Source organism: Pseudopipra pipra, chromosome 2 (genome assembly GCF_036250125.1).
Source record: "Pseudopipra pipra isolate bDixPip1 chromosome 2, bDixPip1.hap1, whole genome shotgun sequence".
In the NCBI taxonomy this organism is placed as follows: Eukaryota; Metazoa; Chordata; class Aves; order Passeriformes; family Pipridae; genus Pseudopipra; species Pseudopipra pipra.
The window spans coordinates 59,074,168-59,093,591 of record NC_087550.1 but is presented as its reverse complement, the minus strand read 5'-3'; the positions used below and the strand labels follow the sequence as shown (position 1 = coordinate 59,093,591).

General features: G+C 50.0%; 1 protein-coding gene across 1 annotated transcript; it reads right to left on the bottom strand.

Moving 5' to 3' along the window:
• Positions 1 to 11,053: 11,053 nt before the first annotated feature.
• On the bottom strand, positions 11,054 to 15,434 carry PCDH8 (protocadherin 8). The gene is made up of 3 exons (XM_064645623.1): positions 12,915 to 15,434; positions 12,567 to 12,777; positions 11,054 to 12,085 (listed from the first exon to the last, which is right to left on the bottom strand). Exons 1-3 carry the CDS (start codon positions 15,324 to 15,326, stop codon positions 11,712 to 11,714), a joined length of 2,997 nt encoding a protein of 998 aa, XP_064501693.1. The 5' UTR covers positions 15,327 to 15,434; the 3' UTR covers positions 11,054 to 11,711.
• Between the last annotated feature and the right edge of the window lie 3,990 nt (positions 15,435 to 19,424).

The window sequence follows — 19,424 nt, the reverse complement described above, 5'->3', positions numbered from 1 at the left end:
CTTTGAGAGAAATCACTGCATTTCTTGTGAGTAGACATGTCTGTGTATTGGGCAGGTTCAGGTAGCTGAGGCAGGACTTCTTTTCAGCATCCCTCTCGTACCTAGAAGGTATTACACAGCAAAGAAGCTGTATCAAACGTGAACTCCTCCTTTCATCTCCCTCTGTTGCACTGGGCAATGAATGCTAAGAGAGGTGCCATCCTGGCTGTGGGACAGTTTGGAGATATTTTGGACTTGGTGTGGGAGAGCAGTAGGGCTTTCCTGTCCTTGGCATGCCAATTTCTCCATGAGGAGCCTTCCTGGATAGGGGTAGAGATATTGACTGTCTTGCAGCTCAGAGATTTAGAGAATAAGGGGGACCTTGCTTCCCCTGGCTGGGATTGCACATACCACCCAGGGTTTTCCCAGCACTGCTCAGAGCTGCAGGTACTGATGTACACGGATACCGGAGGTGGTACCATGTTGCCTTGTCTGTGCTAGAGTCTGCAGCACTATTTTTTTTACTGCAGCACAAATAGCAGGGACAGCTCTTTGATTTGCTCTGACATTATGATAGGGCACCCCAGAGACTGACGTTGTTTACACTGGCAAGGCCTGACGTCCTAGTGGCATTTGAGCTGGGTCACCACAGATTCAAATTGTTGTTGATTTTTGTTCTGTGTTTACCCATGAAACCTGGACTCAAGGCTCAACTGGGGCACGGTAGCTGGTTTCCAGGAGGTCCACCCTTCAGCCAGTGTTACAGCTGAGTTGGCCGAGGTGCAAATAGGTCAAGAGCCCTGAGTGAAACATGACGAATTGGCGGCTCATTAAGGCCTGAACTCCAGACCTGTGTTCCCAGTCCTCTGCTCTAATCACCAGGCAAGACATGGAAGAGCCTCATGGGGCTGATGATGATAAAAGAAGAGTCAACAGCTTTATTTTGCAGCTTTATTAGCAAAACGATGTAAAGCCAATGTGCCTGACTCTATTATTCAGCCCGTAATCTCTGCATGCTTCCATCCAGAGCTTCCCAGCCGTTTAACTAGGAATCTGAACAATAAAATACGTTCAGTCCGAAATGGCTAAAGCAGAGGCAAAGCAGGAGGTAAGCTGTCTAATTGGAGAAGTTGCAGCGGGATTCTCACCCCAGGGGTCTGTCCCTTGGGATTAACAGTTTGCTGACATCTGGGTTGTGTGGCACTGCTGCCTTGCCCTGAGTCCCAACAGGGTTGATGGCAGGGAGCCAGAAAACAAAAAAATAAGTCCTCAAACTATTACCACAGGGAAGACGAAGATTTTTATGCTGTCAACCTTGAATCCTATGTTCAGCTTTGGGCACCTTGCTACAAGAAAGATGTTGAGGTGCTGAAGCGTGTCCAGAGAAGGGCCATGAATTTGGGGCAATGTCTGGAGCACAGTTCTAATGAGGGAGCTGGGATTGTTTAGTCTGCAGGAAAGGGGGCTCAGGGGAAACATTATTGCTCTCCTCAGCCACCTGAAAGGAGGTTGCAGTGAGGTGGGTGATGATCTCCTTTCCCAAATAACTAGGACAAGAGGAAATGGCTCCAAGTTGTGCCAGGGGAGATTTAGGTCGGATATTAGAAAAAATGTTTTCATGGAGAAGGTTGTCAAGCACTGAAAAAGGCTGCCTTCCATAAGGAAGCGGGCAGCCTGCAGGTAATTAAAAGACATGTATATGTGGCACTTAGGCAGTGGACTTGGCAGTGCTGGGTTAAAGGTTGGAACTGATGATCTTAAAGATTTTTCCAACATAAATGATTCTATGATTCTATTTCAACCACTCAGAACGGCACCTTCATGGCAAATGCATGGGTGCCTCTACCTGTTTGCGATATGACAGGGTCTCAAGCTGGGGCTCCTCCTTCTGTCTGTGTCCTTTCCCAGCTGCAGGCAATACTGAGCCCTTGGCCACTACCAGGGACAGATTAATTTTCCCTAAATAAGGTGCATGAACTAGTTAAGAGAAAGAGGGAGAAGCTAGAAATTGGAGGAATCACCATTTAGAAATGCTATTTTTTTCCTTCCTCCTATGAATGAGACACTGCCGGTTATTAGTTCAGATGCAGACCTTTGACACATAGGCTGTGAACACCTTGGGAGGATCATCACCCCAGGTCATTGCTTCTCCACAGCAATGCGCAGAGTCTCACACAGGCTCAGAGCTTGCCATAAATCCAACTAAAGTACTCAGCCTGGTGTTTGAAATCCACCCACATCCTTGCTTTTTACAAACTCGGGAAGAAAACGGCAAATTAATCCTTTTTTTAAAAGGATGAGTCGGTTCCTTGTCATTTTCTGCATGGCTCAGGATATGATAGTTCCTGCTGCATAAATACAGATTGTTTCTTTTCACAACTTCCCTTTCATCAGACTGCTAGGAAGGCCTGGAGGTTGTTAAATAATGTGAAAGATACTTGCTTCCCAATTAAGGTCAGTCTCTTTTATCAGCGACTTTGCATATAAACTTCACTTTCATAAGGATTTCTATAAACTCCATGCCCAGCTCTGACAAACTGGGAGATGCCCAAATCTCTGAAGGAGCCAGAGAAGCGGCTGACTTCTTTCCCGGCTCTCAGCACAAAGCAGGGATCTGATCTGTCATGATGACTGAGAACATGTCACAACAATCTGTTTGCATTCTTCAGGAAAGAAAAACATCTTTCTCTCCCCAAGCTGTAAGCTAATTTGGAGATTTTGCAAGCTGACATGCAACCTGATTAAAATGACCCCAGGCCAACAATTTTTCTTAGGCAGCTCGACAATTAAAGTCTAGACCTATCTGTAGCTGAGGGATTTTTTTCCCCCTTCAAATCCCTTTTAGGGAGGAGAGAGTTCTGTGTTTTTATTTTTAAATCTACATATTTGGAATTTTTCTTTTACACTTCGCTTCTACTGTAGCAGAATGTGCTAAGGGGATCTATATTTTTTCACATTTTGAGCAGATGAAACTTGTACGCAGAAGCCCCAGTTTCTTGCCTGCTGGAAAAATATACTGAATTTCCGAGGAAATAATACATGAATAAACTCAGGGACTCTAAGAAATACCCAAGGCACTTTGTGGCCTACATAAATCTGCCCTCTGAGGTAAAAATATTGTGCCCTCAATTTTCCAAAGTCAGTGGATATTTTTGTAATGACCATCACACTACTACTCAAATCACTTTTTTGCTTTTCTCAATTAGTTAAGCAGTGGGATCAGTTTATTAATCTGCTGAGTTTTTGTGAGCACAGCGATTTGTCAAGCAGCAAGCAATGAAAAATAAATGGGCACCTTCTGGCAGGATGTTTTTCAGGCCATGAGCAACCCCTAAATTTAATTCAGTAATCTGGGGAGATTTGATGATTTGTCCACGAATATTTTAATGCCTATTTCTTTTAAAAATCACTGGTCATTTGTCATTAGTCATTCGTCCAAGGTAAATCCAGGAGAGATTTTTCTTTCCCTTTGCTGATTTGGCTCAGCCTGGACCATCATCTGGTTTCTAGCTTGTCGACTGGCTAAACTGATTGACAACTTGTATTTTGCTAAAGCTCTTCACAGAGTAATCAGATCCCCTAATGAGCTTTATTTGCGATTCAAATTCTATACTTTTGAACTATGAACTAAACTGGAGTGACTTGCAGACTAACTTTTTAGCATCACCGAAACACCCTGTACTGCTACGGTTATTTGACATGGGTTCTGAGCTGGGGTGGGAGCGTTCCTAGGTGCAAGGGTGGGATGGTGACAGAGGATGCCAGTGGCTTTACGCTGGAGACCCTCAATGGGTCATTATGTGCCTATCCCAGCTCAAGTGGCTCATTGTCTTGTGATTCTCTATCTGCTTGGGGGGTATGAGCACATGGGCTTTTCTCACCTCATTGCACGACTCTGCCTGGGTTTTACTTCTTGCAAGACTTTTCTTCTCGGATTAGTTCAAGAGGAATTTGCCTCCTGGCCCATTTCTTTCTGCAGACACTGCTCCAGCTCAGAGATGGAAATTTCCCCTGAGCAGGTGAAGGAGATGTCTCCCTGGGGCACAGATGCTAGGAAAGTCAGATGGAGGCTGGCTCCCTGTTCCCAGCTAGGCTGAGCAATCCCTCCTGCTCCCTCACATGCCCCTGGAGAGCCCCTGTTCTGCCCTGCCAGGACCTGCTCTTTCAGCCTCTCACAGGGCCTCATGTCCCGGTCCTGGGTGGGAGTTGATGGAGCCCACTCAGCTGGCATCTGTTTGGGGAATAATGCTGCCTTTGGTGAATTTACACTAAGGGGAGAAGGGCACCTTCCCTGTCCCAGATTGCTCCCAGGACCCTGGCCATTAAGGAACAAGGCCAGAAGCTTTTTAGAAATTATAGAGCAAAAGAATGGTTTCTGTCCTTTAAAGGGACCTTTAAAGATCATCTAGTTCCAACCCCCCTGCCATGGGCAGGATCACTTTGCACTAGACCAAGTTGCTCAGACCTCCATTCGACGTGGCTTGAACACTTCCAGGAATGGGGCATCTACCACCTCTCTGAGCAATCTGTTCCAGCCCCTCAGCACCCTCATTTCTTCTTAATATATAATCTGAACCCATCCTCTTTCAGTGTAAAGCCATTTCCCCTTGTCTTGACACTACACATCCTTGTCAAAAGCCCCTCTCCATCTCTCCACTGTAGTGCCTTTAGGTATTGGAAGGTGGTATAAGGTCTCCCCCTGCTTCTCCTCCGCAGGCTAGAGAACCCCAGCCCTCTCAGCCTGTCCTCACGGCAGACGTGCTGCAGCCCTCTTATCAGCAGCCGAACCCCGTTACAGTGAGGTGTAACGCAGCCGCCGATTTCACGGCCGAGCCTCCGAGCCCGCGCCGGGCTGGAAAACCAACGACAATAAAAGCTCCGTCAACCAGAGAACCCCTCAGTCTAACCAGACACCATGATTTTAGCGCAACCCTCTCCCTCTGGGCTTTCCCGGTGGAGGATGCTGGAGTCTGCCGACCCCGCCGTTCCCGCAGTTTCCCTCCCTTCGGCGGGGCCGGGCCATGCCCGCACCGCCCCCGTGCGGCGGCACCGCTGGAGCCGCCGGCAGCGCCCCGGGAACGCGGAATCTCCCGGGATTTGTCTCCGGCTCAGGCACCACATCCATCCCCTTCCCCGCCAGGACACGTAGGAGGGTTGCATTAAAAGAAAGCAAACCCTGACTGGAAGGTTCCGCTCAGAGAGACCGCTCGCCCCGGGCACGCGGCGGGGCGGTGAGTGGGGGTAGGAGCGGGGATGGGGTAAAGGCTCTCGGGTACCAGACGGGCTCGGGATGCCGAGTGCGCCTGGATGGGTTCATGTGCGAGCCGCTGGTGGCAGCGCGGGTGGCCGGGCGCAGCTCCGCGCAGGGCTGGCACTCGCTGCAGGCTCCGGTGCTACTGCGGCCAGAGCAGGTTCCTCCGCTATCTCATCCATCATCATCTCTTCCAGCCCCGTTCTGTTCACGCCTTACACTTCTGATTGTCTTGGATTAAACGTTACCAGAGGAAATAATACTAATAGCCTTTCACAGCGAAGAAATCAACTTCTAAGGCATTTGTTATGGAAAGGATTATAATAAATTAAATGCTTAAACTAGCACTGTGCAAGCATTTTTGTCCTTGGATCAAAATGTTTGCACTGGCTGTTTAAACATTTAATTTATTATAATGAGAAATATCATTGTAAAAATAAGCATGTTAATTAAACCTGAGTTTTGCAAATGTGAGTCATCCCATGTGGACACAGTATAATGAATATAGACAGGTAGAGTCTGTATGCCCTTTTTTTTCTCATTAAGAAAATTAACATTTACATCTTTAAACCCTGCAGCTATTAGTTATTTTTAATGAAATGTGTTGCCATTTCAAAGTTAAGCTCTTATATGATGCAATCAGATATTGCTAGGTCAGGGAAGAACTTTGCTAATTAAGTTGCAGAGAAGTTCTTTGCCACAGATAATTGATTAAAGTTGTTACATGGATAATCAATTTACTCTGTTAAATAAATAAAAATAAATAACTGCTAAGAAAACCCAGGTCATGCCAGGGTGGTAAAACAAAGGAGCACCCCGACCATCCTGGGGCCCAAAGGAGCCATGAATTTGGAAGAGACAGACTGAACCTCTTTGTTATCATCTGACATGGCACCAAGGGATCATGGGGACCTTTACAAAGGCGATTTGGACAGTGATGGCTTCCTGCTGGTGTGGGTGAGAGAGGATGGAGGCAAGAGCCTCTTTCAAGTGAAGTGACTGGAAGAAATTTTTTCTACCTTCTCATGCCACTGGTCTCTGGTGCATCCATCTGGTCTTGTCCTGGACTCACTGTATGTGCCAGGTTGTACACTGATATGTAAACAAAAAGCACTTGGATTTACTCCCAGCTCTCTCACAGGTGTGTTGTGTAGCCTTGAACATTTTCCTTTACCTCCTAGTTGTTCATAAAATGTTCTGAGCTATGGGCCTTCAAAGGGTAGAGGTAGTGTTACTCTCTTTTAATTAGCATCCTGCCAAACTGTGTGTTCAGAGGTATCTCAGGCCTCTTGTCATTGTACATTACTCCAACAGCCAAAGGTCACAGCAGGCTGCCAGCTCTGGCTGAATCCCGTTTCTGAAGTGATCTAGCCCCCAAGGGAGGGAGGAGGAACGTCTTTGGTACAGAAGTGAAATTAAACTCTGGAGAGAGAGGAGACATCGATGAATTATTATCTAGGAGCCGCAGCAAAGAGTGGGGGATGGGATGCTCCCACTTAGGGGCCACATGCCAAAGGCACTATGCACTGTTGTCCCACATGCAGGGATTCAGGTGGTAGTATATTAGTAGGAAAAAGCAATTTTAAGATCTTGATTTGCAGAGGTGCCTCTTCATGCTCTTTTCTAGCTAGTTGTCCACTGAACTTGCTCTTAGTGTCTGCTGTAGGACTTTTGGAAGGTCAAGATTCTTGAATTTCTTCCAAATCCAGTGGACATGTTTTGCATGGAAAAAGAGGATGAATTAAGCTGAGGATCCTCTGTACATAATTAAATTGCTTATTTTACTGGGGATCATTCTCTCAGACCATTGTGTGTTTGCAGCCTCTAGATGACTTAGTCCCACATCATGTGGGTCCCTCTCTCCTGTCTTCCTAAACTACCTACTCTCACTGTGCTACCATCATGACCTCTGCTGACCTCCTGCAAACCCCTCTTCTTTGCAGGAGCAAATTCAAGTTATCCCTAAGCCATTTTGCTTTACCCATAAGCAGTATTTCTGCACAGAGCATGAGCCTGTGGGAAAAAGGGAGAACATGTTGGCAGGGCCCTGCGATCTGGTTCTTCTTCAGCGAGTTGCCCCATCCTAAGTGGATGGAGAACATAGCTGGGGTTACAGTGATCAACCACAGAACAGCCAACCCAGGCAGGGCCAGGACTCATCACCCTGGCAGAAGGCTAAAGCCAGCAGTTGGGTGAGTGAAGGATCCTGGGAGCTGGACTGCAAAGATGGGCAGGGGCTGCCTTGCAGACACCCGCAGGGACCAATGTAATTCCTTGCACTCAACATGGGCCATCCACCCCAAGACCCTGGGTAGCTGCAGAGGTGTTGGTGCCCATCTGTCTGTGGTGGTAGCACTATGTGTCCACTTTAAATCCAGCATAAAGCTCAGAAGTGGCTTTACCATGGTGGGAACTGGGACCTCTTGCAGCCACATGTGCTCCTGCCAGGACAGAAATGCCCAAATTCCATGGCATTTGGGTAACTCAGAGGGCAAGCGTGACCTTACTGCTGAGACCCAATACCTTGATTTAAGAAGCACCTGTAAACTGTTAATCAATTGTTTCATGGCTGGAGGTAGCTGGAAGGAAGATGTTGTGTTGGGATCTGAAGTAGTCACCTGGGAGGGAAGAATGGGTAGGAGGCAGCCTCCGCCTCTGGCCTCTAGCACATTCATCCTACATTGGTTAAGGCAATGGTGCACAACTTGGAACAGAAACCTGCCTTCAAATCTGAAAGACGGAGTTGCCACAAATACGTCTGTATTCTTAAACAGTATTTGACTATAGCACCACACAGGATTGCTTCCCTACCTCACATGTGGGGCTGGTAGGTCCTCCTTACTCAGAACTACCTTCAGGGCACAGCAGCTGGCTGTCCACTGCAGCAGGAGCTGACAGGTAAGTGGGGTTTGCCTGCTGCAGGCTACCATGAGTGCTCATGCCTGTGACCCCGAGGATTCTAATGCCCACTCAAAAATGATTAATAATTATAAACTGAATGAACCTACTGGCTTCTCACATCCAGGCTAAGCAACCACTTTTCTCAACTTGATGGCCGTCTGCTTCCTTTTCCACCTTCTTTTGCACCCTGGAGAGTGATGGGGATACTACTGCCACGGGCATCATGGGCATGAGCGTGGAACCAGCTTTGTGTGTCTATCAGGAGGGTTCTGTATCACTGCTTAAGGAGTGGGAAACCCAACTCCAGGGAGCTTCTCTGAAGTATCTGCTTAAATAAAGAAGACTTGAAGACCTTAGTGTATATGATGGGAAGTAACACTTCTCTTCAGTTACTAGTCCACATTCTTCAGCCTAAATCTGGGCTCAGGTGATGTTTGAAGAGTCAGTGGGCATTATCACTAGTGATGCCAAGCATTCAAATTATCCAAAAGGCACTATGTTTCTTCTGGACCAACCTTGAAATCAATTAGAAATCTCTAGACATTTTACATTACAAATAGGCTGATCTACTTGTTAGCTGCTGCCCAAAAATACAGTTCTGCCTTCTTCCCAGGCCCTGGGGCCCTCCTCCCTCTCTGTCCCTTCCCTGACAGCATCTAACACTTGCTTGACATCTGAATCACCTAAATGTGCAGAAATCTACTTGATTTTGGTACTTTTGTACATCTGTCCATGGGCAGATGACTTTCCTGGGCGCTGGTGTCAAAGGAGTCAGGGGAAAATTAAGCTGGAGATGGAGAGAAGGTGGACCATCACCTTTAGTGACACCACACCCACCTGAATTTCTATTCACACACCACAATGTGTGTGCCTGTATGTAAGGCAATTGCTTAGTCTGCTGTCATATACAATGGTGAGGAAGTCAATGCAGTTATGGGAGACGAGAGCAATTTTGCTAAGCAAATGCAGGCGCCTACTGTGAGATGAGTCAGATAGCCCCTCTAGACCTCCCTGACCAGCCCTCCTTGTCTGGCACAGGAACCCGGATGCCTGCTGTTCATGTAGACCCTTACACATTGGATACAAAAGTCACATCTGTCTGAATCTTCAGCTAAATCCCACCCTGGAGTCTCTCTGCCTTCAGGGTCTCATCCAGGCAGCATTTTCTGAGCATCTCTGGGATATGCTGAGATCACAGGATTAAGCCCTCACCCCAGAGGTCACAGCCATATCCACTTATGACTGTGAGTGCTGCCACCCTGGAGGAGGAATCCTGGATCTAGAGCATGCACTGCAGAAGCCAAAATCAGGCACCTCACAGTGGTGTTCGACTCCATCACACATTTGTAAACACAAAGCATCCTTGAAGGCATTCAAGAGGCATAGGAGAGAAGAGCAGGTCAATGGCAATTTGACAAATTTTTTGGCTGCAGCACCACAGAAGTGCTTCCCATGCAGGCATGCTGCTCTGCATCACTGATGATTAGCCGGCATGGAGGCTACCAGCTTTCCTTTGCACCACCTTTCAGCCGCAACTTCAGCTCTAAATTTAACTAAGAACACCCTCTTAGTTCATTAGATGTATCATGATTTTTACTAATAGATTTTTGATGAATCTCCAGAAATGCTCACCTGTTTTCCTGACCATAAAAGGTGTATAACAGATGTTGCTTCCTGGCTGAGTCTCGCATCAGCCTGATTTCAATTCCCTTCAAGTACATCCTCTGAAGCTCTCTGCCCACCACAAATCTTCATGCTACGGCTTTTATGAAGCTCCGGTTAAAACTCAGACCCTGTGTACATAAAAACTTGGTCAGGTTCTGCCACTCTTGTTACATGGGCTTGAGAAAGCTGGAAGTTGGGGAAGAAAGGGATTTGCTGTTGGGTAAGGGACATACAGGTGAGATAATATTTTCTACTTATATTTTGAGACACAAAGCCTAATAGAGCCTTGTTTATGTCTAAAAAGGCTTTATATTTTCTTGGTGAGTCATATTTTATATATATGGACCATAGTAATTAGCTATATAATTAAACAATTCACGATAGACCTCAAAAGCTTTGATGTGCAAATTTTTGCATTATTGATTTGTATAAAATGTGAAATTACATATTCCATGTAAGAAGCAGTTAACCCTTTTGGAAAAGTTCAATCTAATATTAAAACTCCAATAGAAGTGTTAATGCTGGTATAAGCATTTTTTTCAACAGAGGAAGAAATACTTGTGCTTCAGTTTGTTTCACTAAATGCTATACCTGATTTCAGCAGAAGGATTTACTGTCTGCTTTTAGCTTGAAACCCCGATAGGAGGGAATTTCAGAGCCCTGTATCATTTTGTTTTCAGGACTGTCATTTCAGGGAGGAACAAAATATGTATCCTAGAAAATCTCCACATAATCAACATTTTTAATTTCTGTTTAATGCACCTTCCTCCTGATGTGTAAATATATGTACACAAAGGCAAGCTCTGTCCTTTGGTAAGGCTGCCTTAACAAGAGATAAACATATAAGCACATACCTGTGCAGCCTGACTCAACATCTCAGCAGAACAGAAAGCAAAGTGCATGGGTGGCTGCTGATGCAGAGATATTCGCACAGCATGGACACTTCTGTTGATGAACGGAGCTTCATTTGCTTCCCTAAAATTACACTGCTTCCCACCAAAGAAGGATTAAGCTGGCAGAGCTCAGGCAGTGAAAAGCAAAGGCCAGCTCTGTCACACAACTCTCCCTCCCACTCAGCATTAAAATCTCTAGAGCTAAACGTCCAGTGAGGTATTGTCAGAGATGAAGGAAGGATCAGCAAGACTAACAGTAGCATCATTCATGCTCTTTCCTGCATTGTGCATTTCCCTGCACAAAATACTTTTGTTAACCTGTAGAGACCTCTATGCTCTGAAGCATAAAATCCATGAACAGATCTCTCTGACACATCACAAGACCTTTATTAGTGTTTATCAGTGATACAAATTACAGGAACCAAAGGCAATTAAATAACATTTAAGATGACCACAGACTCAAGAAATACAAGTCACATTTGGCAAGGCAAACTTCTCAGTACACTGGGTTGCTCAGGTTATTATTACACCGTGAAAGAGGAATTTCCCTTACAAGGTTCTACATATTCAGGATATTATTATTAATTATTACTATTGTGTCTTTCAGATAGTTCCTTTGGCAAGAATTCCCATTTTTAAGTATTTATTTTATAAAAATATAACCAATTTTCATTATGTACAAACATTACATTACACAATGTACAGGTTAAAAACACTACAAAAATGGCAGGCCATGGCTGAACCAAAAGCAAAAAAAAAAAACCCAATGTAGAAAACATGAAAAGAAATTTAAATACTGCACATTTCATAAAAATTACATTAACTACAAACAATTTTTTTGTTTGCAAATATCAAACAGTACTGATGTGATTGGAAATCTTTCCCAAACAACTTCATTTTTAAGGCACATCTTGCATATTTACACATACAACACCGGATCTGGTCAATAACTTAAAGGCTCTTAGGAGTGACCTAGTTGTGTGCGCACAGGGATGGGTGTACTTGAGGGGGAGCATGTTGGGTTACGCTTTCTCAGTCGTGTCAGTCTGGGGGCCCAGGTATCTAGTTGAGGGGGCTGGGAACAGGGGCACTCCAATCTCCTGAAGGTCGGGGAGCCGTGCAGGGCGTGGAGGGGAGAGGAGAGTGATCGTCCGGTCAAAGTCCCTGTGCAGCACCTTCTCGTAGACGCTCTGAAGCCCTACTGTTTTGGGCAGCTGGGCTTGATAAAAGTTGTCCCTGCGAAGGGGATCCCTGGGCAAGGACGTGCTCTTGCAGAAGGTGGAGAGGGGTGCTGAAGGATGTGGAGAGGGGTGAGGGTTGGCTCGGCCACAGGAGGGGCTCCAGCAGCGGTCTGAGTGGCCCAGGATCTTGCACTCAGCCGTGCATGCCCACAGACCTAAAGAGAGACAGCGAGAGAGGAGCAGAAACCTGTTGTTACTGCAGGAATAAATCCACATAATTCATAATCCTTGGAGCTATCAGTCACAGGATGATTCAATGCACTGATGGTAGGAGTGGGGAGGTGATGCTCTACCATACAACAAAAAAACCCCCATGCTTGGGAAGGTTATGTCATTTTGCTAGGGACACTCCTCACAATTCTAACTTAAAGGGAAGCTTTTTGGGGAACAAAAACACCCAATTCTACAGCACTTCCAGCGTCTGCTAATTTGTGCTGGGCTCTCACTGCAGAGAGGAACCAAGATCTAACAGCCTGCTGCAAAGAGATGGGTGGTTTGAGCTGTGCAATGTCACGTTTCCCCTTCCAGCTGCCCTGCCTGATCACTGTGCCCCAAGGATGGGTCCCTCCATCCACCTTCCCATCCACCCATCTGTCTGTCTGAGGGTCCATTGGGGAGCAGGGGCCGAGCCCTTACCGTTCTGCATGTGTGTGATGAGATCTTTCTTCAGGGCATCTCCGCTGACATCTGAGTCACTGTCGTTAAAATCACTGTCACCTTTGCCGCTGTCTTTGCCACTGAACTTCTCTGCCTCCCGGCCAGAGATAGTGTTGAAGGAGTGTCCCTTCCAAATGGCCACGGGGGGAGCAGGCTCCTTGTTGTAGCTTGGAGTGGCAGCAAAAGCCTGCTGTTGGGGAGGGAAATTAAAGGAGATGTGAGAGGGGGAAGTGGTGAAGGGTAAATCAACATCAACTGCACCCCTGCAATTCACAACCTCCAAGACCCCCCCACCCTTTGCCCCACTTCCCTGCAGTGGGTCCTTACCTCCCCACTTTGTCCTCTCAGCCTCTTCTGACCCTCATAGAGGCAAGTGCTGTCACTGCCATTCTCAGTGGTGGAGATCTCTTCAGTAGCAGGAGAAGGGTCAGAGCTGGTGAAAGAGGTTTTGCTGGGAAAGGTTCGTACCTCAAACACATTCCCCCTCTGGTTGCCCTCCTCCTGATGGCCCTTCTCCAGGTGGGAGATGTCTATTTGGTCCTTCAAGGCAACATTGTTTTTGATGTCGTTCCCCTTCTTGCGTCTGTTGCAGGTGGTGGCAATGGTGATTATAGCCACCAGGAGGAGGGTGCAGCTGCCTGCCAGGATGATGATCACAATCAGAGGGATGTCCCACTGCAAAGCCTTTCCTTCCCAGGAGCTGGGCTTGGCTAAGTCCTGGATACTGGATGGAGCAGTGGCGGTCACCAGGAAGTTTACTGTGGCAGTTGCAGCCAGGGGGGGTCTGCCATTGTCTGTCACAGTGAGGACGACCTTGAACAGCTGTCCCAGCTCTTCAGAGAGGTCGCCCCTCAGCACAATGTCCCCAGTACTTGGGTTGATGGTGAAAAGTTCCTGCTCAGACTCTTCCAGGAAGGCAAAGGTGAGCTCGGCATTGGCCCCATCATCTGCATCTCGAGCTTTGATCTGGGCCACCAGGGAGTCACGGGAGGTCTTGCTGGACACACTGATTTCCACCGTCCCATTAGTAAGCACTGGGTGGATGATGACAGGAGGGTTGTCATTCTGGTCCACCATCCTCACTTTGACAAGGGTGCTGCTGGAGAGCTGTGGGGATCCACCGTCAGTGGCCTGGATCCTCAGGTCCAACTGTTTAAGGATCTCGTAGTTGAATGTCCTGAGGGCATAGATGGCCCCAGTGGCGGGGTCCACCGAGACGTAGGTGGAGATGGGGGCCCCCATGACTTGTGTTTCCAGGAGCCGGTAGGTGACCTTACCGTTGTGGCCAAGATCAGGGTCACGAGCCACCACTGTAGTGATATAGGCACCTGGGGGGTTGTTCTCTGGTACGGCCACCTCGTAGAGGGGCTTGGCAAAGAGCGGCGCGTTGTCATTCTCGTCGCTCACCCGCACTGTGTACTGGCGGACAGTCTTGAAGGGTGGTGAGCCCAGGTCCTCGGCCACCACAGTGAGGTTGTATTCAGGGATGCGCTCGCGGTCCAGTGCTGCTGTGGTGACGATCATGTAGCTGTCCTCATAGGCGCGCTGCAGGGCGAAGTGGTCGTGGCCGCGGAGGCTGCAGCGCACCTGCCCATTGGTGCCCGAGTCGCGGTCTGAGGCGCTGACGAGGGCCACAAAGCTCTCGCTGGCTGCCGCCTCGCTGACGTAGGCCACACCAGCGGCGCTGGCAGCACCACGGAGGGCGCTGATGCTGATGCGCGGTGCGTTGTCATTGACATCAGTGAGGCGCACGATGACGGTGCAGGTGGCAGCGCGAGGGCTTGCACCACGGTCCTGGGCACGCACGTCCAGCTCATAGGTGCGGGTGCGCTCATAGTCCACGGTGGCCTCCAGTGTGAGGCGGCCTGAGCGTGGGTCGAGGCGGAAGAGCCGCCGCGCCTCGGGGGGTACCTGGCTGCTGAAGGCATAGACCACCTCACCATTGGGGCCCTCATCAGGGTCAGCAGCATCCAGATCGAGCAGTAGGGAGCCGGGTGGTGCATCCTCGGGCAGCTCCACTGTGACTGAGCTCTGGGCAAAGGTTGGACTGTTGTCATTGGCGTCAAGGACGCGGACGTGCACAGTGGCTGTGCCCGAGCGTGCTGGACTGCCACCATCCTTGGCCACCAGCTCCAGGGTGTAGGAGGGCTGGCGCTCACGGTCCAGCTCCTGGAGCAGCACCAGGTCCGCACAGCGTGCCCCATCTGCCCGCGTCTGCGCCTCCACACCAAAGTGGCTGTTGAGGGAGACCTGGAAGCTCTGTATGGAGTTGGAGCCTACGTCCTCATCTACAGCCACCTCCAGCGGGAGGCGAGTGCCAGGTGTGGCACTCTCCGACACCTCCAGCGCCATCTGGGCGTGGGGGAAGCGTGGTGAGTTGTCATTGATGTCACGCACCTCCAGCTCCACGTGCACCAGGCGGTAGCGCTCCCTCCAGCAGCTCACCACGTCGAAGGCCAGGACACACTGGGGGGCCTGCCCGCACAGTCGCTCCCGGTCCAGCCCTGCTTCACCGATGCTCAGCTGTCCGTCCTCCTCCCGCACCCGCACCAGCGAACTGTTGCTGAACTGCCTCATCATGCGAAAGCTCATCTCCCCCGGCGCCTTCACGGGCATCTCGTCGGCCAGCGTACCGATCACCGTGCCCGGCGCGCCCTCCTCGTCGGTGCGGTACCTCACCGTCTTGCAGCGGGACAGGGCTAGCAGGCAGGCGGCGGCCAGCAGCCGCAGGGGGCTCATGTCAGCGGCGCAGGGCTCAGCCCGACGGCGCGGACGGGGACGGGGACGGGGACGGCTCTGTGCAGTCTCGGTGGCGCGGCGGCGCGCAGCACCGAGACAACTCCACCACCGTCTGCGCCCCCCGCGCCGCCGCGCGGCCTTTCATAGACGGCGCTATGCAAATGAGAGGGCGGTGGAGCCAATGGGAGGCGGCGCCGCGCGGGCGGCGGGCGGCCCCCGGCGGTGCCCGGGCCCGGCGGGAGCGGGCGCGGGGCGCGCGCCTTTGTTTTCCTTAACTCCCCGGGGTCTGGGGGCTTCCCTTTCTCTTTTTTTCCTTTCTTTTTTTTTTTTCTCCCCCCCCCTCCCGTTTTTATTCCTCTTTTTCTCTCTGTTTATTTCTTCTGTTTTCCCCCCTCCTTCCATTCTTCCCCCCGTCTCCGTCTCTGCGCTCTCTCCGGACGCGCGGCAGCGGCGCTGGCGCGGGGAGCACGGCGTACAGTGCGCGGTGGGGTTTGTCAGTCCTGCCACAGGTCGGAAAGGTGCCGGGGCATGCAGCGTCATGCCGTGTCGTGGCATGTCGCGCCGTGTCGTGGCATGTCGCGGCGTGCCCTGCGGGCGCGGGCAGCGGTGCGGGGCGGGCGCGCCTTGGCGGGGTGCGGGGGGCGGCGGTGGCCGCATTCAGCTGCGCGCCCGGAGTGGCGTGTCACTCGCGTGAGAGCCTGTGATCAGCGCCGTAAGTCGCCTTTCAGGAGGTGTCCCCGCATGCTTTAGTATGCATGTCACCGCCCGGGTTTCTTAAGCCTGGGGCACTAGCAGGCGAGGAGGAAAAAAAGGAAAAAAAAAAAGTTCCAAATAGGATTTAGCATAAGCTTGAGGAGATTTGGAAAGGTTTCAAAGATCAGGCTGTATCAAAGGCTTATGAAGCCCTCGTTAGCTGCAGAAATATAATAGCATGGCAGGCTATCCCATTCGAGGAACCAATGTCTGTATTATTTCACTATGACAGGCTAAAGGGAGAGAAAGTTGAACAGTTTCCACAGAGGAGTTGGACTAAGTTGAATATAATGAGCAAACGCCACATGTATCCATTATGTCCCTCTATTCATTCCCAATCACTGCCATAACTCTTTGACTAAACGATGATGAGCGCTGAATTACACACAATGCCCTGCTCATATTAAAATACATTTAAGACCTATCCCTCCTGGTGCCCTGTTACGCCTATTCACAGGATTTTCTTTTTGTCCTAATAGGGCCTCTCTGGGAAGCAACACCAGTCTCGTTCCAGAAGAACAAAATAACAGCATGAGGCTGAAACCTGGCACGAACCGGGGGGAACGAAACCATCTGCCCCGCAAGGCACCGAGGCCCTGTGTGGAGCCGAGTGCAGGCTCCCAGCGCCGCAGTGCCTTGGCGGCCATGAGGAGGGCTGTGCTGGCCTTGGCCCGCAGGGAGGAGACCCTAAGCGAAGGACGATAGGGATCCTGAAGGACAGCTGCCTTCCTTCCTCTCCTTCCTCTCCTTCCTCTCCTTCCTTCCTTCCTCTCCTTCCTCTCCTTCTTCTCCTTCCTTCCTTCCTCTCCTTCCTTCCTTCCTCTCCTTCCTTCCTTCCTTCCTTCCTTCCTTCCTCTCCTTCCTTCTCCCTTCTCCCTTCTCCCTTCTCCCTTCTCCCTTCTCCCTTCTCCCTTCTCCCTTCTCCCTTCTCCCTTCTCCCTTCTCCCTTCTCCCTTCTCCCTTCCCTTCCCTTCCCTTCCCTTCCCTTCCCTTCCCTTCCCTTCCCTTCCCTTCCCTTCCCTTCCCTTCCCTTCCCTTCCCCTCCCCTCCTCCCATGTCTCAGGGAACTCAAGACATGCATTTTACAGGGAGAGGGTGGAAAACAGAACGGGGCCGTGTCCAGGGGTGTCCCGGGGGCGTCCTGGGGCTGCGCGGGGCGGCACGCGAGCGGGGGGCTGCGGGCTGCCCGCAGCACCGGCTTATGGAAATGGATTTAAATCGCTCCGCAGCCCTGGCTGCGGGGGCGCGGGGAGAGGGGGGGCACGCTCCGCCACCAACAAAAGCTCCCCGAACGCCCGGTTTCCATACGAAAAAGCTCCGCGGAGCTCCTTTCTCCTGCCCGCGGGAGCTCCGCAGGCGGTCGCCCGGCGGGGCGGGGAGAGGCCGGGCCGGGCTGCCCTTAGCCGGATCGTGGTCCGGACCGGGCCGTGGTCCGAAGTGTAGAGGCCGGGGCCGAGCTGCCTGGGAACGGGGCCGCCGGCCGGGAGCGAGGAGTGGGCAGCGGGGCGGCCCCTCGTGTGTAACAGGATTATCTTTGCCATTTCAAGTTCCATACAGCATGTAATTTATTTTTAATTAGGATTAGATCGAGCAGGGAAGGAGACCAGACCTTTCCAGCCACCGTCTACCTCCCCCTCCCCGCAAAGGCATGGCTATTCCACAAGGAGCTCTTTTTCTTTACAAAAAAGCCAATCAATCGATAAACCAGGAGCTGTGTTCACCTCCCATGCACTCTGCAGGAGAAGAGGGTGCAAGGGGCTGTATTTTCAATGTGTGCTCAAGTATTTGAATCAGAAAGAGACTTGGAAATCCTTCCCCTTTCCCATCTACCTGGTCCCCATCTCAAATGCTTACAATCCAAACCCATCCTTAAGAGCGTCCCAGTGGGGTCTTGCTTCTCACGCCTTTTTCAATTTTTTTTTCTTTTTTAGAGGCCAAATGCACTTTCTGCCTGCCTGAGTTATTCTCTTTCCACTGTCGTGACTTTGATTTAAAAAAAGCCCTGACATATCAGTGTCTCTGCTGGAGCAAAGCCTTCTCCTCAATAGTTTGGATAGAGTCCATCACAGAAACGTTCTGAAAGGCTAGTGAAGAATCCTGTTTTACAGCTCAAAATAAACATACGGATCAGCTGCATTAAAAGCACTTCTTTGAAATATTGTGGTTAAACAGCCCAGATTGGTTGATTGCTCCATGCGGGGACATATGTTCTTGCAAACTGTGCGTATTGTTACTAATGGGGATTCTCACACCACAGCCTTTCCTTTGAATCTGAGGCACTGGTGGTTTCTCTGGAGCTGTTGCAAGGTTGTTTTAATAATTTACCAGCTCTCTTGCACTTAGTGTTGTTGCAGAGACTCAGAGCGTGCAAAGGAGGAGGTGTTTTGTGGTGTCCGGAGGTCTGATCTCTGCTGCCAAGCTCCTTTCCATACCTCTTAGACACAGAAATCAAAGCTGCTCCGAGAGATGGGTATCAGGCAAAGGAAAAAGCAAAGCTCCCCCACTCACCTCTGTGAACCTGGGTTCCTGGGTAATGTGTTGCTCCCAAGGAGTAGGAGCACTCCCACACCACCAGCCTGATGTCAACAGCAGTCAAGTCAGTGATCACCAGCAAATCACTCCAGGTTCTCTTTTTTAAACTTACCTTTTTTTCCTCCTGATTCTGATTCAGCCCTTAGAAATAAAGTTTGTGAGTGCTTTACCCTATCCCCAGGTAGTTACTACCTTAGGCGGAGCAACGAAACCCCAGGATCTCATCCTCTTCTTCACTCCTCCAGCTGAGCACTGACACCGCTGTGGCCCTTTTCACCATCACCTACAACACAGTAGGTTTGCATATGTGTATCAAGGTGTCAGTGTCCCCAGCACAACAGGGTAAGACTTTCCTTCTCTCAGCAGATGTCTGGGACCCTGTCCAGTGATCTTCGTTGATGGAGATAAGCTAGAAGGTGTTAAGTTTTGGTGGTGTGAGAGAAGGTAAGAGTCCCAAAGAATTCCAGTCCAGTACATCAGGACCACATATACCTTGAGGGAGAATGTGCAGCTTCATGCAAGCATGGGGTGGTGGAAGCAAGCCAGGCTTTAAGAAGAGGTGGCTGTGTTATATGTTCTTCCCTGTTCCCAGAAGATCTTAGGGGCACCAAGCCTTGGCTATTGAAAGTTCCCCTCTCTCTTTGGCCCTCTCAACATAGGCTGCTTGGTGACTGCATGTCTTCGGGGTGGTGTGTTGGGATCCCCTTGTAGCATAAGCCCTAGGATGGTATGACTTTGCTGTGCCTCTCAGAAGAAGTCAGGATATCTGGGCATGGTGTCCTGCTGGTCCTGCTCACCAACATACTTAGAGGG